This window comes from Miniopterus schreibersii, assembly GCF_964146895.1.
Source record: "Miniopterus schreibersii genome assembly, chromosome: 4".
Classification (NCBI taxonomy): Eukaryota; Metazoa; Chordata; class Mammalia; order Chiroptera; family Miniopteridae; genus Miniopterus; species Miniopterus schreibersii.
Window position 1 is genome coordinate 13,474,778 of NC_138105.1, and position 23,430 is coordinate 13,498,207.

Here is a 23,430-nt window from a genome sequence, read left to right on the forward strand (position 1 = left end):
TATTCATAAGTCATGTATACATGTTATGTCTATTTAAAACAGTTATGTAATTGCACACAGAAATATAATGAAAGAACATACATAAGATTTTCATAATAGGCCTCTCTGTCTAGTGAAATTGAGGGAGATATTAAATTTTTTACTTTTAGGCTCATTTTTATTTTCTACAATTATGTAATAATAATTATACACTTGTATAATAAAAAGAAGGAAATAAATGAGAAAATAAAAAATCTATATATGTAATATTATTAAAGGTTTTTATCCCCCCCCCCAAAAAAATGCATAGAAAAAATACTATGCAAAATGTTAACAATGATTGTCCCTGACTGGAGAGATTATAGGTGGTTTTTATTCTTAATTACCTATGATTTCCCTACATAGCAATTCATCATTCATAAGAAAAATACAAGGAAGAATTGCCTTGCAAATAGGACAGGATGCATTTCAAAGCCAAGCAATTAAAAATGTTTGGTAATAAAATTCACTGATTTGGATTCTTCTAAGTCACAGCCGATCAGTAGCTCATCAAGTGACTGTATAAATATGGCCCATGTTTCATTTTTGTCACAGTGCAGTATATAGCAGGATATGCAGAGAGGGTAGGACCAGAGGAGTGTCGTCATGTAAGTAGAAAGTGCTCAAGTCCACCCAGCCCCTGGGAAGGGCTTCGTGGCCTTGGTGTCAGTACCCGCCGGTGAGCGCACAGATCTCCACCGGCGGCGTGTCGGGCCTGAGCAGCCTGTGATCCCAGGTTTTAGGAAACAGAGGCACTTACCTGTTAAATTACCCAGACCATTGCTGAAAGCCCACTTCCCAGCTGGGTGCATTTCAGACCCCTGAGGACAAGGCTTTGGCGAGGGGAGATGCGGGAGTGGGAGGAAAGACAAAAAAGAAAAGGAGTCCTGGTGAACCAGGTGGAGGGCTGGCGTCGCTGTGCTGGCATCGTCCTGGGGGAAGCCGATGCTGTCAGAGCAACGTGTCATTATTGCGGAATAGTCCCCCATTTGCTGATTCCAGTAACAGCTGCCGTTTGTGACCGCTGTTAGAGGCCCGACACCGCGTTGGACACTGTGCACACGGCCTTTCCTTTAATCTTCATCAGAGCCCCGTGAGGAAGACACAGCTTTCCTTAATTCACAAACAAAGAAACAGAGGCACAGAAAAGTTAAGGATCTGTCTTTGTAAGGTTAGAATGTTTGGGACACATGTAGACTAAAAAATGACACGTCGTTGACCTGAAGTTCAGATGTCACTGGGCACTCTGGAGTTTTTTCCCCCCGCTCAATCTGGCAGTCCTGCTTGTTTGTCACTCAAGAAATACTAGTCAGGCGCCCGCTGTGTGGGAATCGCAGTCCTGGGCCACGTGGCTGGGGACCGTTACCATGAGCAGGCATAGAGGGAGACTCAGAGAAGGCACCCGAGGCCCTGCCTTCCAGAAGAGAGGTTAGAAAGGTACAAACCACGAACGCAGGATCTGATAGGGAAGGTTCCAAAGGCCTGCAGCCCGCAGACGGGATCTGTTTGGCCCGAACATGTTCCTTTATGAGATGGAATTGAACGTCTGCGGGTGGGACACGCCGTCTCCAGCTCCCCAGCGCCCCCGGCCCCTGCCGCTCATTCCCCCGGCCTGCCTGACCCCTGCGGGCATTGGACTTCTCTCCCCGTCTTATTGCTGTAGAGAAGGACAGGTGTCAGCCAGTGGTATAAAGTGTGGGGACAGGACAGAGGTGAGAAAGGTGGTTTCCAGGTGGGGACTCCAAGGAGACTGCAAGGGGAAGGGAGCATTCTGATGAATCTCTTTGCTTTCATTTCCCTGAGTTGCTAGCAACATGCACTGTGCAGATGAGATTCATTCATTCATTCATTCAGCCAGCTCGTAGTCATTGAGCATGTGCTCTGTCCCAGGCCCTGTTGTGCGCGCTGGAGGTATAGTAATGAACGAGACGGCCGGAATCCCTGCCTCTGTACTGATTTTGCATTCCAGTGAGGGAGATACAATAGAGAAGTTGTCCGGTAGTGAAGTGCACGGTGAGGAAAAATAGGGGAGTAAGAAGAGGCTTGAGAATGATGATTGAAACCTTTCTATGTCTCGGTTGGCTAGGATAGGCCCCACTGAAGTTGGGACACAGGAGAGAGCAGAGCGAAGAGGAAGATCATGGGAAAAGGAGGGTAACGGGCTGTTCTGGCAGAAGGCACAGCTTGTGCAAATGCCCTGGGGCAGCAGTGGGATTACGTGTACAAGGAGCTGTAAGGAAGCCACGTGGCAGGGATGCAGGGAGTGGCAGGGAGTAGGGTGAAGACAGTGAGATCAGCAAGGGTGAGGGAGTAGGGAGTGCAGGTCATGGTAAAGGCAGTGTTTATTGAGATGCGTCACAAAAATGGGAATAATAATAGCACCTACCTCTCAGGGTGCTTGTGAAGATTAAATTCATTCTCAATGCGAAGTGCTCACATAGTTAATTCAATATATGTAGCTACTCCTACTCTTCAGTGTTCAATAAATATTTTTATGGAATGAATAAAATTAATGCCTAAGCTGTAGATTTAACAGCCCATTGTCAAGAAGACCATATTGTCTCTGCACGATACATGTTTTTTGTTTTGAAGCTTGAGCTCTGCCTTCAAATGACACAAGATTTATGCACTGAAGCCCTTGACATGAGCCAGCTCCTGGGGCAGTTTCTTCCATTATTACCTCCCCCTCTCCCGCTCCCCCCCCCGCCCCCACCCAGGAGAAAAGTCCTTCCCCAGCTTCCCTTCACTGTGATGCTGATTCCCTCTGCCTGCCCTCCACAGATAAAACTGTGAAGCTGTGGAAAGTCAGCGAGCGTGATAAGAGGCCCGAAGGCTACAACCTGAAAGATGAGGAGGGCCGGCTTCGGGACCCTGCCACCATCACGACCTTGCGGGTGAGTCCCTCACAGTCCTTGCGGCTGTTCTCTGCCACCGTCTTCGTGCCTCCCAAGGTTGGCCGTGTGCTGGCCTCTGTGAATGTTGCAGCTATGACATGAGAGGGTGGGAGATCCAGCAGAGACTCAACTTACCCCAGACTCTGGTGGCGGATGGAGGAACAGGACAGGTGCCAAGCTCCAGTGACCACACATCCATGCATTGCCTTCCGTCCGCGTGGCCACTGCCTTAGGCTCCTGTATGCTTGGCCTCTGCCTGTTCCCGTTACCTACATGTCTTAAGCATCTTCTGTTACTCAAGGAACAGGGGATGAGACTGCTGAGATGGAAAGTTGGACTCGTGCTTCAAAACAGGAACTTCTGAATCTAACAGGCCTAGGTTCCAATTCTGCCACTTACCAGAACCACCTCCCACAGTCACTCAGCCTTTCTGAGCTTTAGTCACGCAAGTTATTTTTAGTTTCTCCATCTGCGAAACAGTGAGCCTAATGCTTACTGCCCATGGATTTACGAAGATGAAATGCAGTGAGAGTGGAAAACCCTTGCTCCGTGGCTGGGACTCGGTAAACAAATGATCTCCATTATTAGTCTGAGTAGCTTCCTTCCTGCCCGGCAGAAATGCACAGTCTCGCAAGGAAAGAAGATTCGTTGGACTAATACACAAGTGATTATGACACTAAATAGAGGGAGATAAATGCAGTGTGAGTCAGAGAGAGTTGCCGTTTGATCAAAGGAGGGGGAAATTACATTGGTTCTGGGAGACCGGGAAAGGTCTCATGGGGAAGTGGTGTTAAAAATAGATTTCTAAAAGTGAGCTTTTAAGGGAACGCTCTCCAGATATAGGTTAAATTGGTTCAAGACTGGGTAACGAGCTTAGTTTGGGATGTGTTCGGTGTGAGCAGGAAAGCAGCACATGTCCAGACCGGCCCTGGCCCCAAGGGACTTGCCAAACCGTGTAAAATACGTGCTTCCAGACAGCAGCTGCTCTTCTGACCAGAGCCAGACACTGAGAAGGGAGCCGGCGAGGTGCCTCTGAGGAAAGAGGTGGTCGCCCCAGGTTTAGAGGCAGAGGTGGGAGTTGAATGATCATTTCGTGTCTGATTAGCTCACTCGTTTATTTGTCCACTTATTTGTTCGTTCATTTGTTCATCTCTTTACTGGGTGGATGTTGTTTGAACACAGGCTCTTTGCTGACCACAGTGCTGGGCTGTCGCGTGTTTGCTTATTCCTAATGGGCACACGGCCTTCATTTGAGCTCCTGCGGAGCCAGCAAGCTTTGGCTGCTCTTGTCAGCCTGTGTGTTCAGCCTGGAGAACTGCCAGCAAGTCCACCCCACCAGACCTGGTCGGTGCTCTGAATGCTCAGGTTTGGGAGATTGGAGGGTAGAGAAATGAGGAGTGTCCATGCCGAGTCAGTCTGTCCTGGCTGAGAACTGTAGCTCCATTGCTTTCCGTCTAGTGACCTTGGACACATTAATTAAACTCCCTGTGCCTCTAACATCACATCTGATAACAGGGACGATGGTGGTCCCTGCCTCCTGGGACAGTCGTGAGGATTTGCTGCTCTGGGGTCTGTGAGAAAGAGCTTAGCCTGTGCCGAGACTCACAGAAAGCTCTCAGTAATGTTAGTTCCCCTCTGTTGTTTTTGTATTACTATCACCATTAGTATGGCTGTAATTTAGCCCCTGCTGGTAGTAGGCCTAAGCATATGAGAAAAATTAATATTCATTTTTCTTGTAATATACTTTTTATACAGTTGTATGTACTCTACAAACTAGTCACTGATATCTACTAAGCAGCAAGCGCTATGCTAGCGATACACAAGGAGTAAGACAGTTTTCAGCCCTCAGGAATTTACTGTCCTGTAGGGGAAAAGATGGATTAGGTGCCACTGGGAAACCTGAACTTCTGCCCACATGTTCCCTTGCCCTGGTTTGCTGTGTGGAGGGGATTTCTCAGATGCCATCTGTAGTCTGTAGTATGAATCTCTGTTGTCCATGGCATCCTACGGGATTTCCTATGTCTGTGGTTAGTCCTGGAGGTGCCATCCCCATGATGAAGGAGGAGAGAAGGCCTATATGTGAGTTCCCACTACAGCAGAAATTGTCCCCGACCTAAGACAGTGGTATTGGGAAGTGAACTTGTACGTATCCTACACGGAAGGGGGCCCAAGGTGGGGCTGAGTTAGAAAATCCCAATTCTGCCTCTTGCTTTTCTTATTAACCAGCTGGGTGACCCTGGGCCAGTGAACCACATTTGCTCTCTCCAAGCTTAGTTCCTAAGTGGCGGAAGACTGGACAAAGTCAGTGGTTCTGTTACCACTGGTTACAAACACAGATCCCCGGAACCCAGCCCCAGGGATTCTCTTTAGCAAGTCGAGTGGGCCAGAGGAGTCTGCCTTTTAAATATGAGCCCTTGATGCGGAGATAAAGGGGTCACTGGACTCTATAGAGATATGCCTCCTCCGAGCTATTGTTTTTAGGAGCCCCTGTTACTTTCCAGTCATTTCAACAGTTCTTATACCAACGTGGGAGACACATTTGCTGTAATATTGTAAATACTTTATCTGATGTCACCTCCTCTGCCTTCCTAGACTTTCAAATATCCTGTTTCTCAGTGAAATGCGCACACTCCAGCGTCCCTTCCATGCGAACCCTGGAGAGGCCAGCCCCCTTTCCTTTTTTATCCCACTGGTAGAGGAAGAAAACCCAGGCAACCCCGAAGACCACAGATTGAGAACAATGACTCCGAACAGAGAATGAGCTGACGCGATATTAATCAGACTGTAATTTACTAACATGCTCAGCTCTTGAAATTTGCATCGCCAGCAATTGTGGCTTTTTTTTTTCTTCCCTGTGCTATGATTACCTTCCGCTCCCTTTCAGAGTTTCCAGTTCTGTGTGGATCTTGAGAGTGAGGACGTTTAATAATACCCGACAGCTAATTAATCCTCCCTGAGTAATGAACCTGTTCTGTTTCAGGGCTGGGAGGCTCAGCTTTTCAAAGCAAGAATGTGGCTTTTTTTTTTTTTTTGCTTTTTTCCTGGAAGGTAGCCTTTCAAACCCAGTCCCTTATTACCCAGAGAGACTATGAGAAGCACTACTATGAAAACATTATCTCCTGCTCAGTATCATAATATTCAAAGCAATAATCACAATGATAATTTAACGACAACACCACATAGCTGTAAAGTGCCGTTTTATATCACAAAGGGTTTTCTTACCTCATCCCTTGATCCAGCTTTTTTGAACAGCCAGTGAGAAGGGCAGGACAGGTATTTGGTAGGTGAAAATGCTGACATCTAGTATTTATTGAGCATTTGCTCCGTTTCACGCACCATGCTGGACACTCTATTTGCATTAGCTACCTCAGGAGGTGGAGTTCCCTGTTAAAAACTCCCATTGCACAGATGAGGCTCAAAGGCGTCAAATAACGTGCCCCAGATCATGCAGGGCTAAGAATCAGCCCTTGATCCACTTGGCTGGGGGACCTGAGCCCTTAAATGTTATGCAGACTCCGAGAGAGAACATGGCTTGCCCAGTGGCTGGCAGCCGGTTACTCTAGAGCTGGGACTAAAAGTCAAGAGCTCTGGCTGTTCAACCCAGACACATACATCTGGGCATCTACAATGGTTTTCTTAATAATTAGTGTCATTGTTATTTCAGGTCAGGCTGTCTCTGCCTCTCTCCCCCTCCCCCCCTTGACTTTCCAGATCCCTGCCCTCAGCGTGGAGAAACAAAGACCTTGAGGTCTTATGTAGTTGCACTTAGCAAGATTCTCTTCTTTCTCAGCCTCCCATTACCCAGGGGTAAGAGGCCCTCAGAGGTCTTTCTAGGCAAGGGAAACTCATAGTTCAAGTCATCGAATCAGCCTGGGATGGGAGCTGGGTGGTGGGAAATCGCACTTAGCACACTTCTCCCAGCTGCGTGAGCCTGGAGTTATCCCTTCCTTCCTTATGGCTGACTGCCAGTGCCCTGGGAACATAGGCCCGGTTGAAATTTGCTTTTTAACCAATTATAAATGTAGAGTCCAGAAGGTGTGAGCTCCCTGTTATGCCAAGGTTGTGGGTTCAGTCCCCAATCAGGGCACATACAAGAAGCAACCAATGAATACTTAAATAAGTGGAACAACAATTTGATGTTTCTCTCTCTTTCCCCCCTCCCTTCTTCTCTAAAATCAATTAAAAAATAGCATGCTGACATCTTCCCATTTGCTCTCCGTGTCCTTACCCTGCCCCCCTTTCCTTAGCTTTTATCCTTGCCTGATATGTCATTTGTCCATTGCCTGCCACCCCCATCTCCACTACAGTGTCATCTCCATAAAAGCAGAAGCCACATTATGTTCTCTCCTGTAGCTCCAGCACCTAGAATAATGCATGGCACACAGTAGGCCCTTAGTACATATTTGTCAAATGAATAGATCTCACAGAAGTGGAAACAGGTTTAGGACAGGCAAGGGATTTGCCTCATGGCTAGGAAATGGCAGAGCTGGGATTCAAACCTAGTCCATCTGCCCCCAAATCTGTTGCTTTCCATTATGACTTCCTATAGCCTTGGCTTTCTAAGAAAATAATAATTCATGATCACAAAGCAGGGGATTTTCATTATCTGTGTCTCTCAGAAATGTTTGGCAAAGCTTTCTTAAGGTATTAGCTTGATTTGGGGGAGATTAAAATGCAAGGGGGGGCTTCAAAGGCCTTTCTGCCCAGATGGGCTCATAATTCAGTTTCATCATGTTTTTACACGCGTGCCTTCTGCTGGTGACTGCTTCTGTCTTCCTGTCAACTCAGGACACACACATTCTCGTGACTTTCCTGGACTAACATTTTTGCACTTAGAATGACCCTGATGTTTGCAAATCCCACTGGTGTCAATTTAGACACCCCACCCCCCAGCCATAGTCCAGGACACCACAGCCCAGGCCCGAGTGTTGACCAGCTCTGAATTCTGAGGGAGACTCCTTAAGGACTGTTGCTAACAGGCCACCCCCAGGTGAGCTGCTGCAGGTGGTCCCTGGGTCACACTTTGAGAAACTCTGGATAGGGCGTGTGTCCTGAAAAAAGCACGGAAGATTGCCATGGCAATTCAGAGGAAGAGCAGAAGGGAAGAGGTGCAGGGGCAGGAAGAAGCTTTGGGGACGCATCTTGAAGGACAGATGCTGCAGGTCTCATGTGACGCGCCCGAGGACACTGGGAGGCAGGTAGGATGTGGATTGCTATTTCTCTCTTCCTAGTGGAATGGTTGTGATTATGCCCAGTATAGTGGGGAGAAACTGAGGCTGAACTGAGAATCAAATGCTTTCTGTCTTTATATTCTTGCTGCCCCTGTGGTGACCATGTGGTGAGACTTACTCCCGGAGGATGGGTAACCCCAGGCCAGTTTCAGGGCTAATGATTGGTTGAGTCAGGATCATCCTTGACTGCCCCAGATTTTAATTCAGGGTTTATGCTTTCATAACCGAGGCCTCTTAGGACATCGATGCTGCCTCCCCCTCCCATTTTTAATTTTTCCAGAATTCATTTTGTGATTTATGGCTGCTCTGGGGGCTTAATAGCCAATCCTTTTACAGTTTCATCTTTCCTTATATTTGTTGCAAATAACAATGAAGTGTTTAGCTACCGCAGTGAAAAAAATCAATCAGCCTGTTTCATATTCACGGGCTCGCAATGGCCCCCGGATGGCCCCATGGATTAGATTAGCTGTGAGCATGTCACTGTGGCGCGGGTCATTTCTCAGCCTCCGCGGGTGGATATTGAGATCTCCCATTGATTGACTGCCCCGAAAGGGAATGCTGGCATGCGACGTGTGTAACTCAGCGGGGCGCACGCACTCTGTGGTTATGAAAATAAATAATAATTTCTGTTATCGTTATTGATTGCCATCATTATCTGATTGTGTCTGTCTGCGTCATGGGGTTTCAGTCATGGGATCAGAAAGCGCTCCACAGGCTCCTCAGGCACTGCCTGGGCCTCCAAGCCTCCGCCTTGGGACATGGTTCGCCTCTTGGGAGCGAGGGTTGTGGATGTCCCTGTCCTGTTCTCTGGCCAATGATTCCCTGTCCTGTTCTCTGGCCAATGTTCAGTGAGACCATGTCAGTTGTGTTCGTTGTCAGACAAAGGAACTAATTCAGTTGGGATATATTAAGAGCAGCAAACATTTATTGAGCGTTTGCTGTGTTCCAGGGACCCTGGGCATATATTGGCTAATTTAACATTCAAGATAATCCTACAATGTGGGTACTGAAATGAACCTCATTTTAGGGATGTGGGACCTAAAGCCAGGGAGGTAAAGTAACCTGGCCAAGGTCAGATGGCTAGTAAGCAGAAATGGTTGGACTTGAATTCGTGTCTTTACGATTCTAAAATCCATACTACTATCCTGCCTCTTGTGTTAAGAGAATGTCTGGTGTATCCATCTGAATATTCATTATAAACCAACATATGAGTAAGCAGGGACTAGAGAACAACCTTCAAAGAGACGGTAGGAGCTCCTTCGCCTTGGGCACAGGTGGGTTCTCCATTGCGCGTGGGGGAAGGTGGGCCAGAGGCTGCGTGGAAACTAGGTCGTGGTGTACCAAACCCGGCTGATCCTGAGATTCTGGGAACGTCAGCTGACTGACTGACTCAGAATCTCCAGGAGCAGGGCCAGGGGACCTGCCCGTATTCTCAGCTGCATCCCAGGCAGACCCAGAGGCCAACTGGGTTTCAGGGCCATTGACATCATGACCTCAAGGTCCACGCCAAAGTGGAGGTTCTCTGATTGGATTTTGTAAGTTCTTTCTTGGCTCTCTTCCCTCCTGCTACCTCAAGGTCCTACATAGAACAATCTGAAGGCAACTTTATCCTCTAAATGTGGTTGCCTTTCCACTAAGGACCGATGTGATATAGGGTGAGCTTCTGCAAGCCAATTAAGTTTAGGTTGTGTGCGAGCGGTTCTGCCCTTTATAACTCAAGTTCCTTTTGCCTGTTATTTCGAGTCAAATCATGGGGGCATCCCACCCCCTGGCCAGTGTGCTGTGACATTAAGAGCACTGCAGACATCAGTTAAACGCATACTGTGTGCCAGGCCCTCTGCTATGCACATTATAAGCCTGATTCAGAAACCTGAAGTGACTGCAGCCACTAAGGGGCAGAGTCACGTTTTTAACCAGATTTAGTCTGACTCCAGAGTCTGCGATCTTAACACAGTGACAGAGTCTCCAGGAAAGGCCAGGTCTCACCGCATCTCAGCCATCATCTGTGAGATGAAAATTGTTGTACGTTCTTCCCAGAGTCAAGCTAACAAAATCGAGTCCGTGCTGATAGTATCCAGCGTGATGCTCATGGTCAGCAGGTGCCCAGGATGTGTTGTTACTGCCTTTCTCCTCTCCCTTCCCACCCTGTCTTTCACCTGGACGCCAGGGGTTTCGGGAAAGTCTGAGGAATATGTTGGAAAGATTCAAAGCAGTATTGTGTCTGGGGACCAGCAATCCATTATGTTTCATACTTTGAATGTGTGTAGGTGCTGGCTCTCCAAAGCTGCGTTGGATTCAGGGTGTATACGTAACAATAAAACATTGTCTTTCATCTCCAAGCTCCCTTTGTAATGCTGCATTTGCCACGTGGCAGTTAGAGCCAACATAAATGGGAATGTAAGCAGAATCCTATACCTGGTTTAAGATCAGGGTCTCTTGGTCTCTCGCTCCCCACCCCTTTGAAAGGTATCCATGGCTCCTGGAATGTGCCAGGAACTAGTAAGTGACACTCCCCCTATGTACAGTGACAGTGGGAAGCTGAAAAGTCCACTAGCATCAGAAAAGGCAAAGAATCGTGTTAGAGAAGGAAATCTGGATGTTTCCATGGCCTCTGGTGCCATTTATTTTGAGGTTCCCTGGTCGTGAGGCAGGACCGTGTTCTAGACCAGGACCCATTCTCTTTTCCTAGCCTTGGTCATTAAATGGTCTGAATTTCAAGATCGACCAGGCCAGGACAGGTGGCCCGCCCTTTTCAGGCTTTGCAAGCGAGGCTCTTGTCGCTGTGTCAACCCTCATTCACACTGACCCAGATGGATTTTTCTCAAAGGAGAAATGATCAGTATGATTTTCCCTGTCTTTTCCTTTCATCGGCTGCCTGTATACTTCTAAAGTAAGTGGAAAATCCAGGCATAATTGGGTGATTCAAGGGGGGGAAAGTATCTCCATTTTCTGACTTTTTCAGATAGAATTATCTGAATTATGACAGGGCCTGGCTCTGAAATGCGAGCTCACTGCTGCTGGCCTGAGGGCCTGGGTTCTAGCCCCTGAAACTGTGTGTGCACACGTGTGAATGCGTGTGCGGGCGTGCACAGGTCACGCAGTTCCCAAGTAGTACATCGTTCAAGAAACCTTAGAATGTTAACAAAGCCAGAACTGATTTGTATTTGGTTTTCAATTAGACCTAACAGGACATAAAGAAAAATATGTGCCTAGATCCCTTTGGCTACCAGGTTATGTGAAAAACTAATTTGAAACCACAAGAGGAATCCTAGGGCCTCTGCTCCTTATACATAAGATATTTTTTAGAAAATAATTAATATAAATATGTTAGAATCAAATTCAGTAGAGGAAACAATCACTTTGATCCTAGTACATTGCAAACCAGGCTTCAATGATGCATTGATATAAGCATTTTAAATACCCATCCTTATCAGAGAAATAGTTTAGATATTTCCCTAGAGCTCAGTATATAGGACAATACCCTCCCTTTTCTTTGGTCCATAATAAAACTGGTTGGAAGAAAACATTTTATAAGGGTATTTTTGTGTTAAAAGAGATGGTTATCAACAGGAGTGGTATTTAATTCTCTGGTTTCCTTAGAATGTCTGAGCCAGAAGGAAAAAAATTTTCTAACTAAAAGGTGTTAGATCTGTATTTATTTGAGAGGAGGAGACTGGGTCGCACTCTTGTTATATGTTGTTGTGATTAGATAATCAGTTGGGCTCAGTTCTTTTCCAGAAAAATGTTAAAAGCAGTGGCGTAAAACATACTCACAAATGTTTCTTGCTCAAAAATATATGGGAAACCCCATCATAAACACATTTAAACAAATTTATTTATGGCAGGGTGTCTCAGGGCCTTGATATACTAATATATGATAGCAAACTCCAGGAAAGATATACGGCATGCAGTATTTTTCCACCAAACTTACTTGACCTTGGAAACCCCTTTTCTCCCGGGATTACTGTTTTTTATGACATTCTACTCCACATGTGGTCCTTGGCTCAGTGCCGGTCTATAGCCAGATAAGGAGCTTGTATGAGAATATGAATCGTCCGTGTCACTAAGCCACCGTAGAGTTCAGCTGACACTTTTGTTGTTCCCAGCAAGACTTTTCTCAATGAAGGAAGCAATGCGTTGAATCTGGCTTGGGCTCCTCCACTTGCCATGGACCATTAACAAAGAGCTGGTGGATCTGTTGTTTTGAGTAGTGCGGTCATGGGCCTCCCTTTGGGAAATGCCGGCTCAAAGAATTGGGTCGGGGACTCGGGGTCAGCCTGACAGCATTTTCACTCTGCTCTTACTGCCTCCCAGTCTCAGGATCCATAGATGGTGTAGGATCCTTCATAGCGCCTCCCTCTTTCCATTCCATTCATTCGCATTAACTGAGAACCTACCAGTGCCTGGCACTGTTCCAGGCACTCTGCATACCTATCTCCTTGTACAATTTTCACCTTAATCCCATGAGCTTAAAACTATCACCACCACTTCACAGATGAGGAAACGGTGCTCTGTACAGAGGATCAGTTTGTGCAAGGTTGTTTGCCAGCAGAGGCAGGACCAGAGTTCACCCTGGCTGGCTGGCTGCAGAACCCCGACTCTTAACCACCACGTTGTCTGGCTTCTCAACAGCAATGGGGTTCAACCATCGGAGCCACTGGATGCTTGATCCTACTGTCAGAGCCTTCTAGGAGCATAAATTCCCCAGATGTTTCCTTCTGTGGAACCTAACATCTATCTCACCTGCATTTACAAGAGGAAGGCTCCCCACATATAGTCAGGGATAGACGTGTGTGGTCCCTGCCCTCGTGGGGCTTACGCTCCAGTGAGGAACTAGCAGGTTCTGAGTTTTCATTTGAAAACAGCAATAGCACCAACTTCGTGTACCCTTGCCAGACATCACAGTCAACCTGCTGTGTATTTAATCACTGCCTGGGCTCCTTCTTGACATTTCCTTCTCTGCTCTGTGATCCCACTTTCTCTAATTACTTTCAGGGACTGAGAGTTCTGCAACTTTGAATTAAAGACGTTGTCTCTTGAATGTCAAAACATCCAGACATAAGGTGAAAAACGTCATCCACTTATCCTGATATTTCAATACCAAACATGCAGGTGTTTAGAAAGCTTGATTTTTTTTTTTTTTTAAATCATTTGTTCTACAAATTCAAAGAGCATCTGAGAGAAGCCTTCTGGGGGAGGAAACAAGATTAGCAACAGAGACAAGACAGGGGGTATAAGGTTAGCTATTGAGATGGCAGTGACACGAGGCCACACTTGGCTACCTTTACCCCTTCCCAGAGTAAAGTCCTCTCTGTAGCTAAACTCACAGGTGACTGTCACACCAATCCCGATGAAACACGCCCTTACCCTACTCGATGGTCAGATCAGTTAAGAACATAGGCGCCACCTAGGTCTCATTCATCTTTTCACTAAGTCCACAAGTATGTATGGAGCACCCATTGTAAGCCAGGCCCTGTGACAGTCCCTAGAGATGCATGAATGGCGTGGCTCCTGCTCTTAGGGAGTTTACAGGCTCTTTTGGTTGAAAAGAGCATGAATTAAATGCCTACTGTCACCTGGCACTGGGATGGGGCTGCAGAGGAGAGAGGTGTGCGGTATATAGAAGAACAGAGGCTCTGATCCCGGGGAAAGCAGAATAATTGTTGGAGCAGTTGCTAACTGAGCTGAAGCAGGAGGCGGGTAAGGAAAAGAGGAGGAGCATTCCCAGCAGGAGAATTGCCATGGACACAGTCCGTGAGGTGGGAAGTCACACAGGAGGACAGAGCGGCCGGAATGCTGGGCACAGGGAGATGCTGGTGACACGCAGGCAGGTTATGGCCAGACCGTGCTGGGCGTCGTAGACCTTCCCAAGGAATCTGCGCTTTCTCCCAAGGGCAACGCAGGCCATTTCTTCTCTGCACTTGTGATTTTCAGAACGGCCCCTCTTTGCTCAGATAGCTAAATGTTCTGCACCCAGGACAGGATATACACCAGGCCGCCGACACAACCTAGGACATTCCTGGTGGATATGAGGAGTTTAAATTGAGGAAGCAAATGGCATTTGTCAGTGTGGCCATGTTGCCCTCAAGCCCTTGACTGCCACTGTTTGGATACATGTCAGGGCATGGCCTTCTCCTAGCTTCTCCTATATCAAGGTGTCCTCCCTCCAAGGTGAATCCCCCCATGAGTGATTGAATTGTTTGGAGGGTCATAGAACCTGACTGCTCCCTATTACACAAAGGAGAAGATAAGCTTCTGATTAGTCCTGGGGCTGGAGGAAGCCCAGATAGAGTGCACCTGTCAGAACTGCTTGCAACATATAAATCATTACCTTGATTTTCCGTGCAAGAGTTGGGTCAGAGAGGGAGAGGAGAGGAGAGGGAGGTGACTGAGGTTGGTTGGATATGCAGAACCATATAAAAGAGCTCATGCTTGGCTCCAGAGCAGGATTTGCTGTGCTATCCATGCAGAGAGAACAGAGCCCCATGCCCGGAGGAATGACAGAGACAAATGCCCACTGGCTCCAGGAAGGGGCAGTTTGTTTCTCTGGCATTTGCTAATGGGCTTTTGTCACTGATTGCACAACAGCAGCCGCCAGAGCTGTCCCAGACTCCAAAGGGGAGATGTTTGGTATTTCGCTCGCTCTATGTGTGGTCCTAGATCTCTCTATTGTGTAATCACCATAGTAATCGTTGTTATTGTTGCCACTTTTGGTTCATTCATTGGGCAAAAAGCTTTGAGATAGGTAGGGCCCAACTGTGGCTAGCCTGCTACCCCATGGGCCAGGATAGGAGGGTGTTTCTAGGGGCAAAATAAAACCAACATGAAACTAAAAAAAAATGAACAAAGGACAGCAAGTCAGAAGATGTTCAGAAAATGCTTAAAAGCATAAATTGATTGGATGTTGCCCAAATTTTCATTGCATTTTATATTTTTAAAAATACCAAGTAGCTAGGAGAATGTGAGCACCTGTGAGGTTCCAGCTGGAGAAGCCCAGTACTGAGTATACCCAAACCTCTAGCCTCAAGAGTAGACAGAGCTGGGCCAACTGGTTCCTTCTCCAGGACAGACAGAGTCCAGCCCAGTTGACCAAAGGGACTTTGGTCAGTGGCACCCACGTTAAAAGGGAACCATGTGTGTGTCCAGGTCACTGATGGAGGAGCCTTTCCTCTTTTCCACCTTCATGTATTTTAAAGAGAAGCATATCTTAGAAGTTACAACACAACCCAGAATGTGTTGGCTGCCAGTTAAAATTCCCTAGAAGAGAAATACAGTATATTTTATGTGAACAAACCCAAAATATGAGTCAAATAGCTAAAGATCTGGAAACAGCCCAAGTGCCCATCAGGAGATGAGTGGATCAAAAAGCTGTGGGACATTTACACTATGGAATACTATGCAGCTGTAAAAAAGGATCTCTTACCCTTTGGGAAAGTATGGATGGACCTGGAGAGTATTATGCTAAGTGAGATAAGCCAGTCAGAGAAAGATAAGGACCACATGATCTTACTCATATGGAATCTAATGAACAAAATAAACTGACAAACAAAATAGATCCAGAGACATGGAAGCATGGATCAGACTGACGAATCTCAGAGGGAAGGAGGGACAGGAAGAGATTAACCAAAGAACTTATACGCATATATGCGTAACCCATGGACACAGACAATAGTGCGGTGGAGGCCTGGGGAGGGAACAGGAGTGGAGAGGAGGAGATCAGTGAGGTGGAGGGGATATCTGTAGTACTTTCAACAATAAAGATAAAAAATAAAAAAAAAGGTAGTACCCGGAGACATGTGGGCACTAAAGGAATGAGTCACGTGGATACTTCAAAATAAAATAATTACTTGTTTGTTCAAAAAGAGTGAGCAAAAGGTTCTTATTCCTAGGAGAAATGTAAGGCTGCCTTATTTCTAAGTCCTCAGGTAGGGGAGGAAAGCCCACAATTGGAAGGGGGCTTTCTGGGGGAGTCTAGTGTAGTGGTTAAAAAATCCAGAGTAGCAACTCTAGATCAAATCATGCTCTGTCTTTGTATGCCTTTGGGCCTTTTCTTTAAGCTCTCAAATTATCAGTTTTGTCATCAATAAAGTACGTACATCATAAGATTTATCAGAAAAAAATACTAGCACAGTATTTGGTTTTTAGTACTAACCATTAAACAATAGCTAACTAGCTTTGAGCTGGGAATCAAGAACACTCAGAGCAGAGAGATAACTGGCAGACCCCAGTTGCCCCCCTTTTTGTTGTTGTTAATCTTCACCTGAGGATATTTTTTTCCATTGAGAGAGAGTAGAAGGGAGGGAGGGGTGAAAGACAAACATCAAAGTGAGAGAGACACATTGACCGGTTGCCTCCTGCATGTACCCTGACCAGGGTCGGGGATCAAACCCGCAACCCAGGTATGTGCCCTTGACCAGGAATCGAACCCTTGACCCTTTGAGTTATAGGCCGACACTCTAACCACTGGGATACACCCACCAGGGCCCCAGTTGCTGCTTTTAATGGAAGCATAGAGTTCTGTGAAGACAGATGAGAGGGAAGGGACTTCTAACTTGATCATATGGCCCCAGCTAATTTGCCTAAGACACATGAACCCTAATATTTAAGACTCTTTTGTGAATGAGCTCACATCTCTAACCTAAAGGAAATTCCCATTAACGATTCTTAATAAAACTCTGTAAATACAGATAAGGAGATGATGGAAAATAGATCATCAATTTGAGTCTCTACGAATAAACTGAGCTAAAGGTGTTCCTGCCCTGCAATGCGTATTTTGGAAAGACCAGTGAACTCTCCAGTTCTCGCTGAGCTAAGAAAAGTTATGGGCTTGGTTACCTCCTTCATGTGGAAGAGGCTGTGGCCGGGCCCCGTGTGAGTGGCCTCTAGGATGCTGACTTGAACATTGTTCAGGGTTGTTCAGAGTTGACTCTGGACCCTGGTTGCAAATTTCCTTTAGATTCTCTGTCTCCGCCACCAACCATTCACCATCAAAAATGCCGAATTCTCGGCCTAGATCAGGGGATCCACTGTCAGCCCTGGCTGAATGGCTCACTTGGTTGGAGCTTTGTCCTGCAGACCAAAAGGTTGTGGGTTCAATTCTGGTCACGGCAAATACCTAGATTGCGGGTTCGATCACCAACCCCAGCTGGGGCACGTATGGGGGGCAACTGATTGATGCTTCTCTTTCTCCTTGCTGTTTCTCTCTCTCTCTCAAAAAAAATCAATAAAAGCATATCCTCGGGTGAGGCTTTAAAAAATAAAGGATCCACTGTCAGATGTTAGACCGTCTGTCTTTATTTTCTATTAGCTCTGAAGGAAAACCATCCAAGTAGGTCACTTTCCCTTAAATGAAAACAACAAAAACAGTTCTCTCAATATTTTCTCCTTTGTCTTCACCACTAAGAAAAAAGGCCCTTTTTTTCCTTCCAGCACAAGCTCATTATTAACCTGGTTGACATTCGCAAATGCAAACCCACCACTGGACAATAAAATTGACTTTCCAGAAACATCCCCTTTAATTGGACTGCTTTTCTATGGAAACCATCCTGCCAGCATCTGTGGGGAGAGAGAATCTGGAAAAACGCTGTGCCCGGCCAAATTATCGGGTGGAATTAGCTTGCCCTCGATTTCTGGTTGATAGCAACACTGTGCCTTTGCATAATTCTCACTGATTACCAGACGGGAAAGGCCATAGCTCAGGCAGGTGAGCTTTATTGACATCGGTCCCTTCTGGGGAAGAAAAAAGTGGGTGAGCAGAAGCATTTGCAAGTACTGTATATGCTGAGAGATCGACATCCCAAGCAGTCTGTAAACTTAGCTTGCCTAAATCTGCAACTTTAAAAAATAAAAATGCGCCCCTGGCCAGGTAGCTCAGTCGGTTAGAGAGTCCTCCCGATTCGCCAAGGTTGCAGGTTCCATCCCCGGTCAGGGCACATAAAAGAATCAACCAACGAATGCATAAATAAGTGGAACGACAAATCAACGTTCCTCTCTCTTTCCTCTCTCTCTCTCAAATCAATAAATTTTTAAAAAAAATTTTTTTAGTGAAAACGCCTCCCTCTGTTTGGAATCATAACTCAAGAGCCGGATTTGCCTCATTTTCTATAATTCACGATCAAGTAAATTTACATACCTATAAATATATCTGGAACATAATGTCATGTTAAAGAAAGAGTTCTCACGAAGGCAAAATAACTAGTTGGGGAGAGGCTGGAGTCGGGGTCCTCCAGAGACTTGGGAGTTAACAAGAAAGTGTCCAGACTGAGCAGGGGCTTGTGGTGCTTGTGGGGGAAGGAGGTCAGTCTGCCACCTTTCTTTCTTTTCCTGCTGAACCATAATATGGTTTCCGTTCGCCCTGGCCGTCCTGATTTATCTCAGCTTCTGCCTGTGGTCCAGATAAATAATGCCACTTTCATCTGTGATGGACAAACCCTTTCTGCGCTTTCAAGATAGACAGCGCAGCCTTCACCTGGAATGGGCAGACCCCTCGCTCCTGGCCTCGGAGGCCATCAGCATCCTCCGGGGGAAGCTCGCCTTCTGCCTCCAATTCTAGACTCTCCTCCTCGCCCTGGGACAGTCCACAGAAACCGCTGAGCCCAGTCCCTGAGCGCACCTAGGTCTCCTCCCTCATTATGAGGTTTAGGACTAGTTAGCCCCCCGTTTCCTAAACCCCAGACAGCTTCAGATAGCTGACAGTGTCGAGGGCCAGCTGTGTGGTTTGATCCTAGCTCAGCACCGAAACCGATGCTTTAAAAAACAAAAACCAAAACCAGCGCTTTGCCTTTTGAGGACTTGAAGACGAGAATCTTATTTCATAATCGTCTTCCCCGGGGAAGTGTTCATCTCTTGCCTCCTTGGAAGTCTCCCATTGTGAAAACGGCAGCAAACAGTTCTCCCCCTCTCTGCCTGTTTTTTGGCACATTCTTACTTGTCGATCAATAAGTGACCCCCCGCCAGGCGTCAGCAGCGTGGCTCCCCTTCTTCGCCACTCGCATTCTCCTGTGTTCAAAAAGGGGCTCATTACCTTTCTCTTAACCTGCAGCGAAATCCTCTCTTTATTTCCTCCCTTTGTTTTGTTTATCATGTCACTTAATGCTCAGTCCAACAATCCCCAGCTGCACCCGCCTCCATTCTCTCTGCCTTTCCCTTTAGATAACCAGAAGCTAATGAGACTACCATGGGAGTCTCAGGATCCTTTCTGATCGCGCCAGGGTAAGGAAATGCGATTTAAATAGCAGCGTCAGGTGACACAGTGGAAGACAAGCCATAGCAGGGACCTCAGCCGGTCAGGTAGACTGAGGGTGCGGTTTTGTGCTCCCTGCGATGGACGGGGCCTCCTGTCGGAGCTGTGCCTTGATGTTCTCATCTGAGAAATGGGTTCGCCGTCACCCATCCTCCCTGCTTCGTGGTGGCTGGGAGGATTAAATGAGATAGATGATGTCATGTGCTTGACTGAGTAGCAAGCCCTCCTACGCATTAGGTACCATGGTGATTAAAGGGGGCAAGGGTAAAAGACATCATCTCACACTTGCCTGGGTTTGGAAGCTGCAGCTACACACGGATGAGAGAGAGAGACAGCCAGGGACCAACCAGTCATCCCAGAGCCCTGTTTGTTCGTGCGGATAACTCATCGAGCCATTTGGCAATTCCCAACTGAAAAGGCGCACGAAACAGCACTGAGCAACCTAAGGATGGAGACTGTCTTATTTGTTGTCCTATTTCCAAGACCCAGCGTTGTGGCTGACACGAAGTAGGTTTCCTATAAATATTTGAAATTGGCATGTGTTGATTCCCTAACTTGTCCTGATCACCTTCACGCATCACCGTGGTCCCCAAAGTCCAGGTTACGTGTTTGTGTTGACACAAGACACAGCTTTCAGTAACAGTGAGTCACTGAGGGCGTTACTCCCTTCTCATTTCTTTTTAAAGCCACTCTGAATACAGCGAGCCCAAAGTCTCATTTTGATAATATTTTTTAACCCTTCTAATAACACCCATGCATCTTGATGATTTTTTTTTTTAACTCAGAACTGGCCATACACTCTAAGTCCAGGTCACCATATCTGGCTAGACTCTAAAAACAACTTTTTATTGTATTTACTTTTATAACATTCTGTTTGGGGCAGAATTCATGGAAAACTGTTTTTTCATGGGTTGCTGTGGTGTAAAGTTCTCTGTCAAATTTCATTTAGCTAACTAAAAAGTAGATTTGTGTAAGAAAATATGAAGCAAGTCATAGTCCAGGTAAAACAGATCTGGTAAAAAATTTGAAGGGGGCACCAAGAGAATGGAAGTTTGGCAAACAGGAGTCTCCCTTCCCCTCGGTTACTTGTGTCAGCCCCAGAGGCTGTGCGCTCCACCCCTGCCACCCTGCCACCCTGCCACCCTGCCACCTGCTCCCCACCCTTGTAGAGGCTCACATTTCACAAAACTAGGGAGCGAAGGAGAGGCAATGCATGGCAGGCTTGAAAAATTGAGGGGAACAGAGAGGATAGAGAGTCCTAGAAGGACAAAGCATAATGCTGGTGCGTGTGGAGAGAAAATTCATTCCTGTGTAGGGTGGGGCAAAGCGAATGTGCAGAGAAAGACCCCAGGGTCGTGGTAAATATTAATGTGAAAGTGTTAGTGAAAACTAGACCATGCAGAAGTCATCCAAAGTGGTATGTTGTCCGAGAAGAAGTAATTTCCAAATTTTATTCGGTTCAGGATAAATCTTTATTCTAATACAGTTTAACAATCTAGTCTAAAAAAATAAGTGATTGCCATGGGAAGGTCTCATAGAACTTGTAAGGCTGACCGGGAAGTGGGGGGAAATCATGAGAGTGCGTTGAAGAAATGGGTTCGTGGCCTGAAGAAAAGTGGAAAGGCAATTATAACAACATTCCAGACAAAATAAGATTTCTGTCCAGGGACTAGTGACCAATTTTGCTTTACTCTCCTGGAACAAGAGATGTTAGGGGTGTAAATTATGACGCAAGCAACTCGAGTTGGGAAATGATTCCATGAAGGCTGTCGAAACAGCACCAAGTGGAAAAAAGAAGCTAAAGAATTCGTCTTTTTCTTTAGAGCCCTGAGCAATGCCAGGTTCTTTTCCCTGCGTTGGGGGCACACATGGCATGAGGAATGAAGAGGCTTCTATGAATTGCAGGGATCGGGGCCAGGGCAGACTTAGGGAAGGGGGCACTGGAAGAAAGGGGGTGGAGGTGGCGATGCGTGCAGCAAGTGCAAGGGCAAGGAGGAGGCCTCGTTACAGGGTCTTTCCCTTGGCTCTTCCTACTTTGTCTCCCTCCCTGCTAGTTCCCCCCTTTCCTTCCTAACGCACTTGGGTTGAAAGCATTATGGAGCCAGAGCCACAGAGTGATCATGGGAGGCCACGTGCCAACTGATAAACAGGCCAAGTGACCCTTTATCGGTAAAGAGAGGAGGAAGGGCCTGGCATGCAGAGAGATGTTTAAGAGACCAGGTTGTCCCCGAGACAGACAGACGGAGACAGAAAGACAACGGACGGTTCCCCAGGTCCTAACAGCACGCCAAGTCCCCGTTGCTTTTCACATGCTCCATTTCCAGTCCTGATGATCTGCAAGATTTTTCTATCCTTTGATAATCCTTAGGTCTTTTTAGGTGGGTTTTCTTTTTTTTTTTTCTTTTTAAGTAACTTTGAGAAGGTTTGTGTTTCTTGCCATGTAAAAAATCAAAGTAGAAGATTAGCCCCCCTGACTCCCACCTCGCTTTCTTCTCCCCCCGTTTCTGTTCCTGGAGCAGCGCAGCTGCTGTTCTCGGTGTCCTCTGTCCTTTCTTTTTTTTTTTTCATTATTATTAATTATGTCTTTTTTTTTCTTTCTTTTTTTTTATTATTGTTTAAAATATTACAGATGTCCCTCTTTCTCCCCAATGACCCGTTCCACCCCGTCCCATCCTCCTCCCCAGTCCCTCTCCCCACCATTGTCCATGTCCTTGGGTTGTGCATATCTGCATATAAATTCTTTGGTGACTCTCTCCCCCTCCACCCACCCGCCCTCTTCCATCCCTCTGACATTCGTCAGTCTCATCGATGCTTCCATGTCATTGAACCTATTCTGTTCGTCAGTTTATTAAGTTCTTTAGATTCCACGTATAAGCGAGATCATGTGATGTTTGTCTTTCGCTGCCTGGCTTACTTGTCCCATTCCTCCCCTCTGTTCCCTGTCCATTCCTGCTCTCACTCCTTGGAACTAGCAGACCTCCTCCCCAGGGTCCCCCCCCCCCACGTACTTCATGTAACCATTTTCCTCGCCAGGATCCTTACATTTCAAATCCAGCCCTGCCGTCGGGGAGCAGGAGATGCCAGGCGCCCCCCAGGCGCCAGCCCGGCTCCAGAACACGGCCACCGGCCTCTCCAGCTTCTCGCTGGCCTTCCTTATGAAGAAAAATCCACTTAACCCAGAATCCGTAATTTATTGGGTTCCTATCGCCACCTGTCACGTTCCTACACATGCTACCTCCCGCCCCTGTATCTCACTTTGAAGAGAAAGTAAGTCCTGAGGGGAGGAATTTAGGAAATCACATCAAGTTCAAAACAGTCAGTGGCACAGGCGAGATCTGACTTGACATTAATTTATTTGAATAAAAGGCCTGGGAATTGTAGTTGACGGTGCGACATGGACCATTACAGCGGTTAATCGGTTGTAAGCTACAGACTTGGAAGGCACACGTGTCATATAGAAGGTTCCAGCGCCCCGGGCCCTGAGCTGGTGGGCGGTGGGCGGTGAGGCCGAGCGTCGGTGGGAGCGAGCAGCCCTGAGCGCTCAGAGGCGTGGAGAGCGGAGGCCTAGGCTTGGGGCCACTTACTGAGAGGGAAGAGGGGGGCTGAGAACTGTCCTTGGGTATCTGAAGGGCTTTGGAGGCAGGGGCCGGACCCCTGGACAGCTCAGGAAAGGGGCCCAAGCGCACGGGCACGGGGAGGCCGTGCCCCTTGGAGCTGCTGCAGCTCCCCCGGGAAGAGCTGCGCGCAGACCGGGGAACCTGAAGGGCCTGGCCTGGGGGGACATTGGACGCGGGGACGCCCCTGCTTTTCTTTTATACAAAACTAACGCGAGGTGGTAGCCACAAGTCAAATCCAACTGTATCGTGGTCCCGCATCTCAAGCCAACGCATGTCACTAGTTTGCTGTGTGTCTTTCTCCACCTTTCTGTCTGCTCACACAGACATGTTAACATGAATGGATGAATACCGTTTGTTTTATTTATACAAAATTGAGATCAGACTGTACACATTTCTCTGCTCGGTAATATAAACGTCCCTCCAGGTCA

The 23,430-nt window shown here is 47.0% G+C and overlaps 1 protein-coding gene across 5 annotated transcripts in view; it reads left to right on the top strand.

The window, feature by feature from the left end:
- The window catches only part of PPP2R2B (protein phosphatase 2 regulatory subunit Bbeta), a 388,391-nt gene that overhangs the window by 303,399 nt on the left and 61,562 nt on the right, over positions 1–23,430 (top strand). For all 5 annotated transcript variants that reach the window (XM_081135392.1, XM_081135390.1, XM_081135388.1 and 2 more), the window contains one exon: positions 2,800–2,912. In XM_081135392.1, the coding sequence (XP_080991518.1) occupies positions 2,800–2,912 (113 nt within the window). The remainder of the gene's footprint in view (positions 1–2,799; positions 2,913–23,430) is intronic.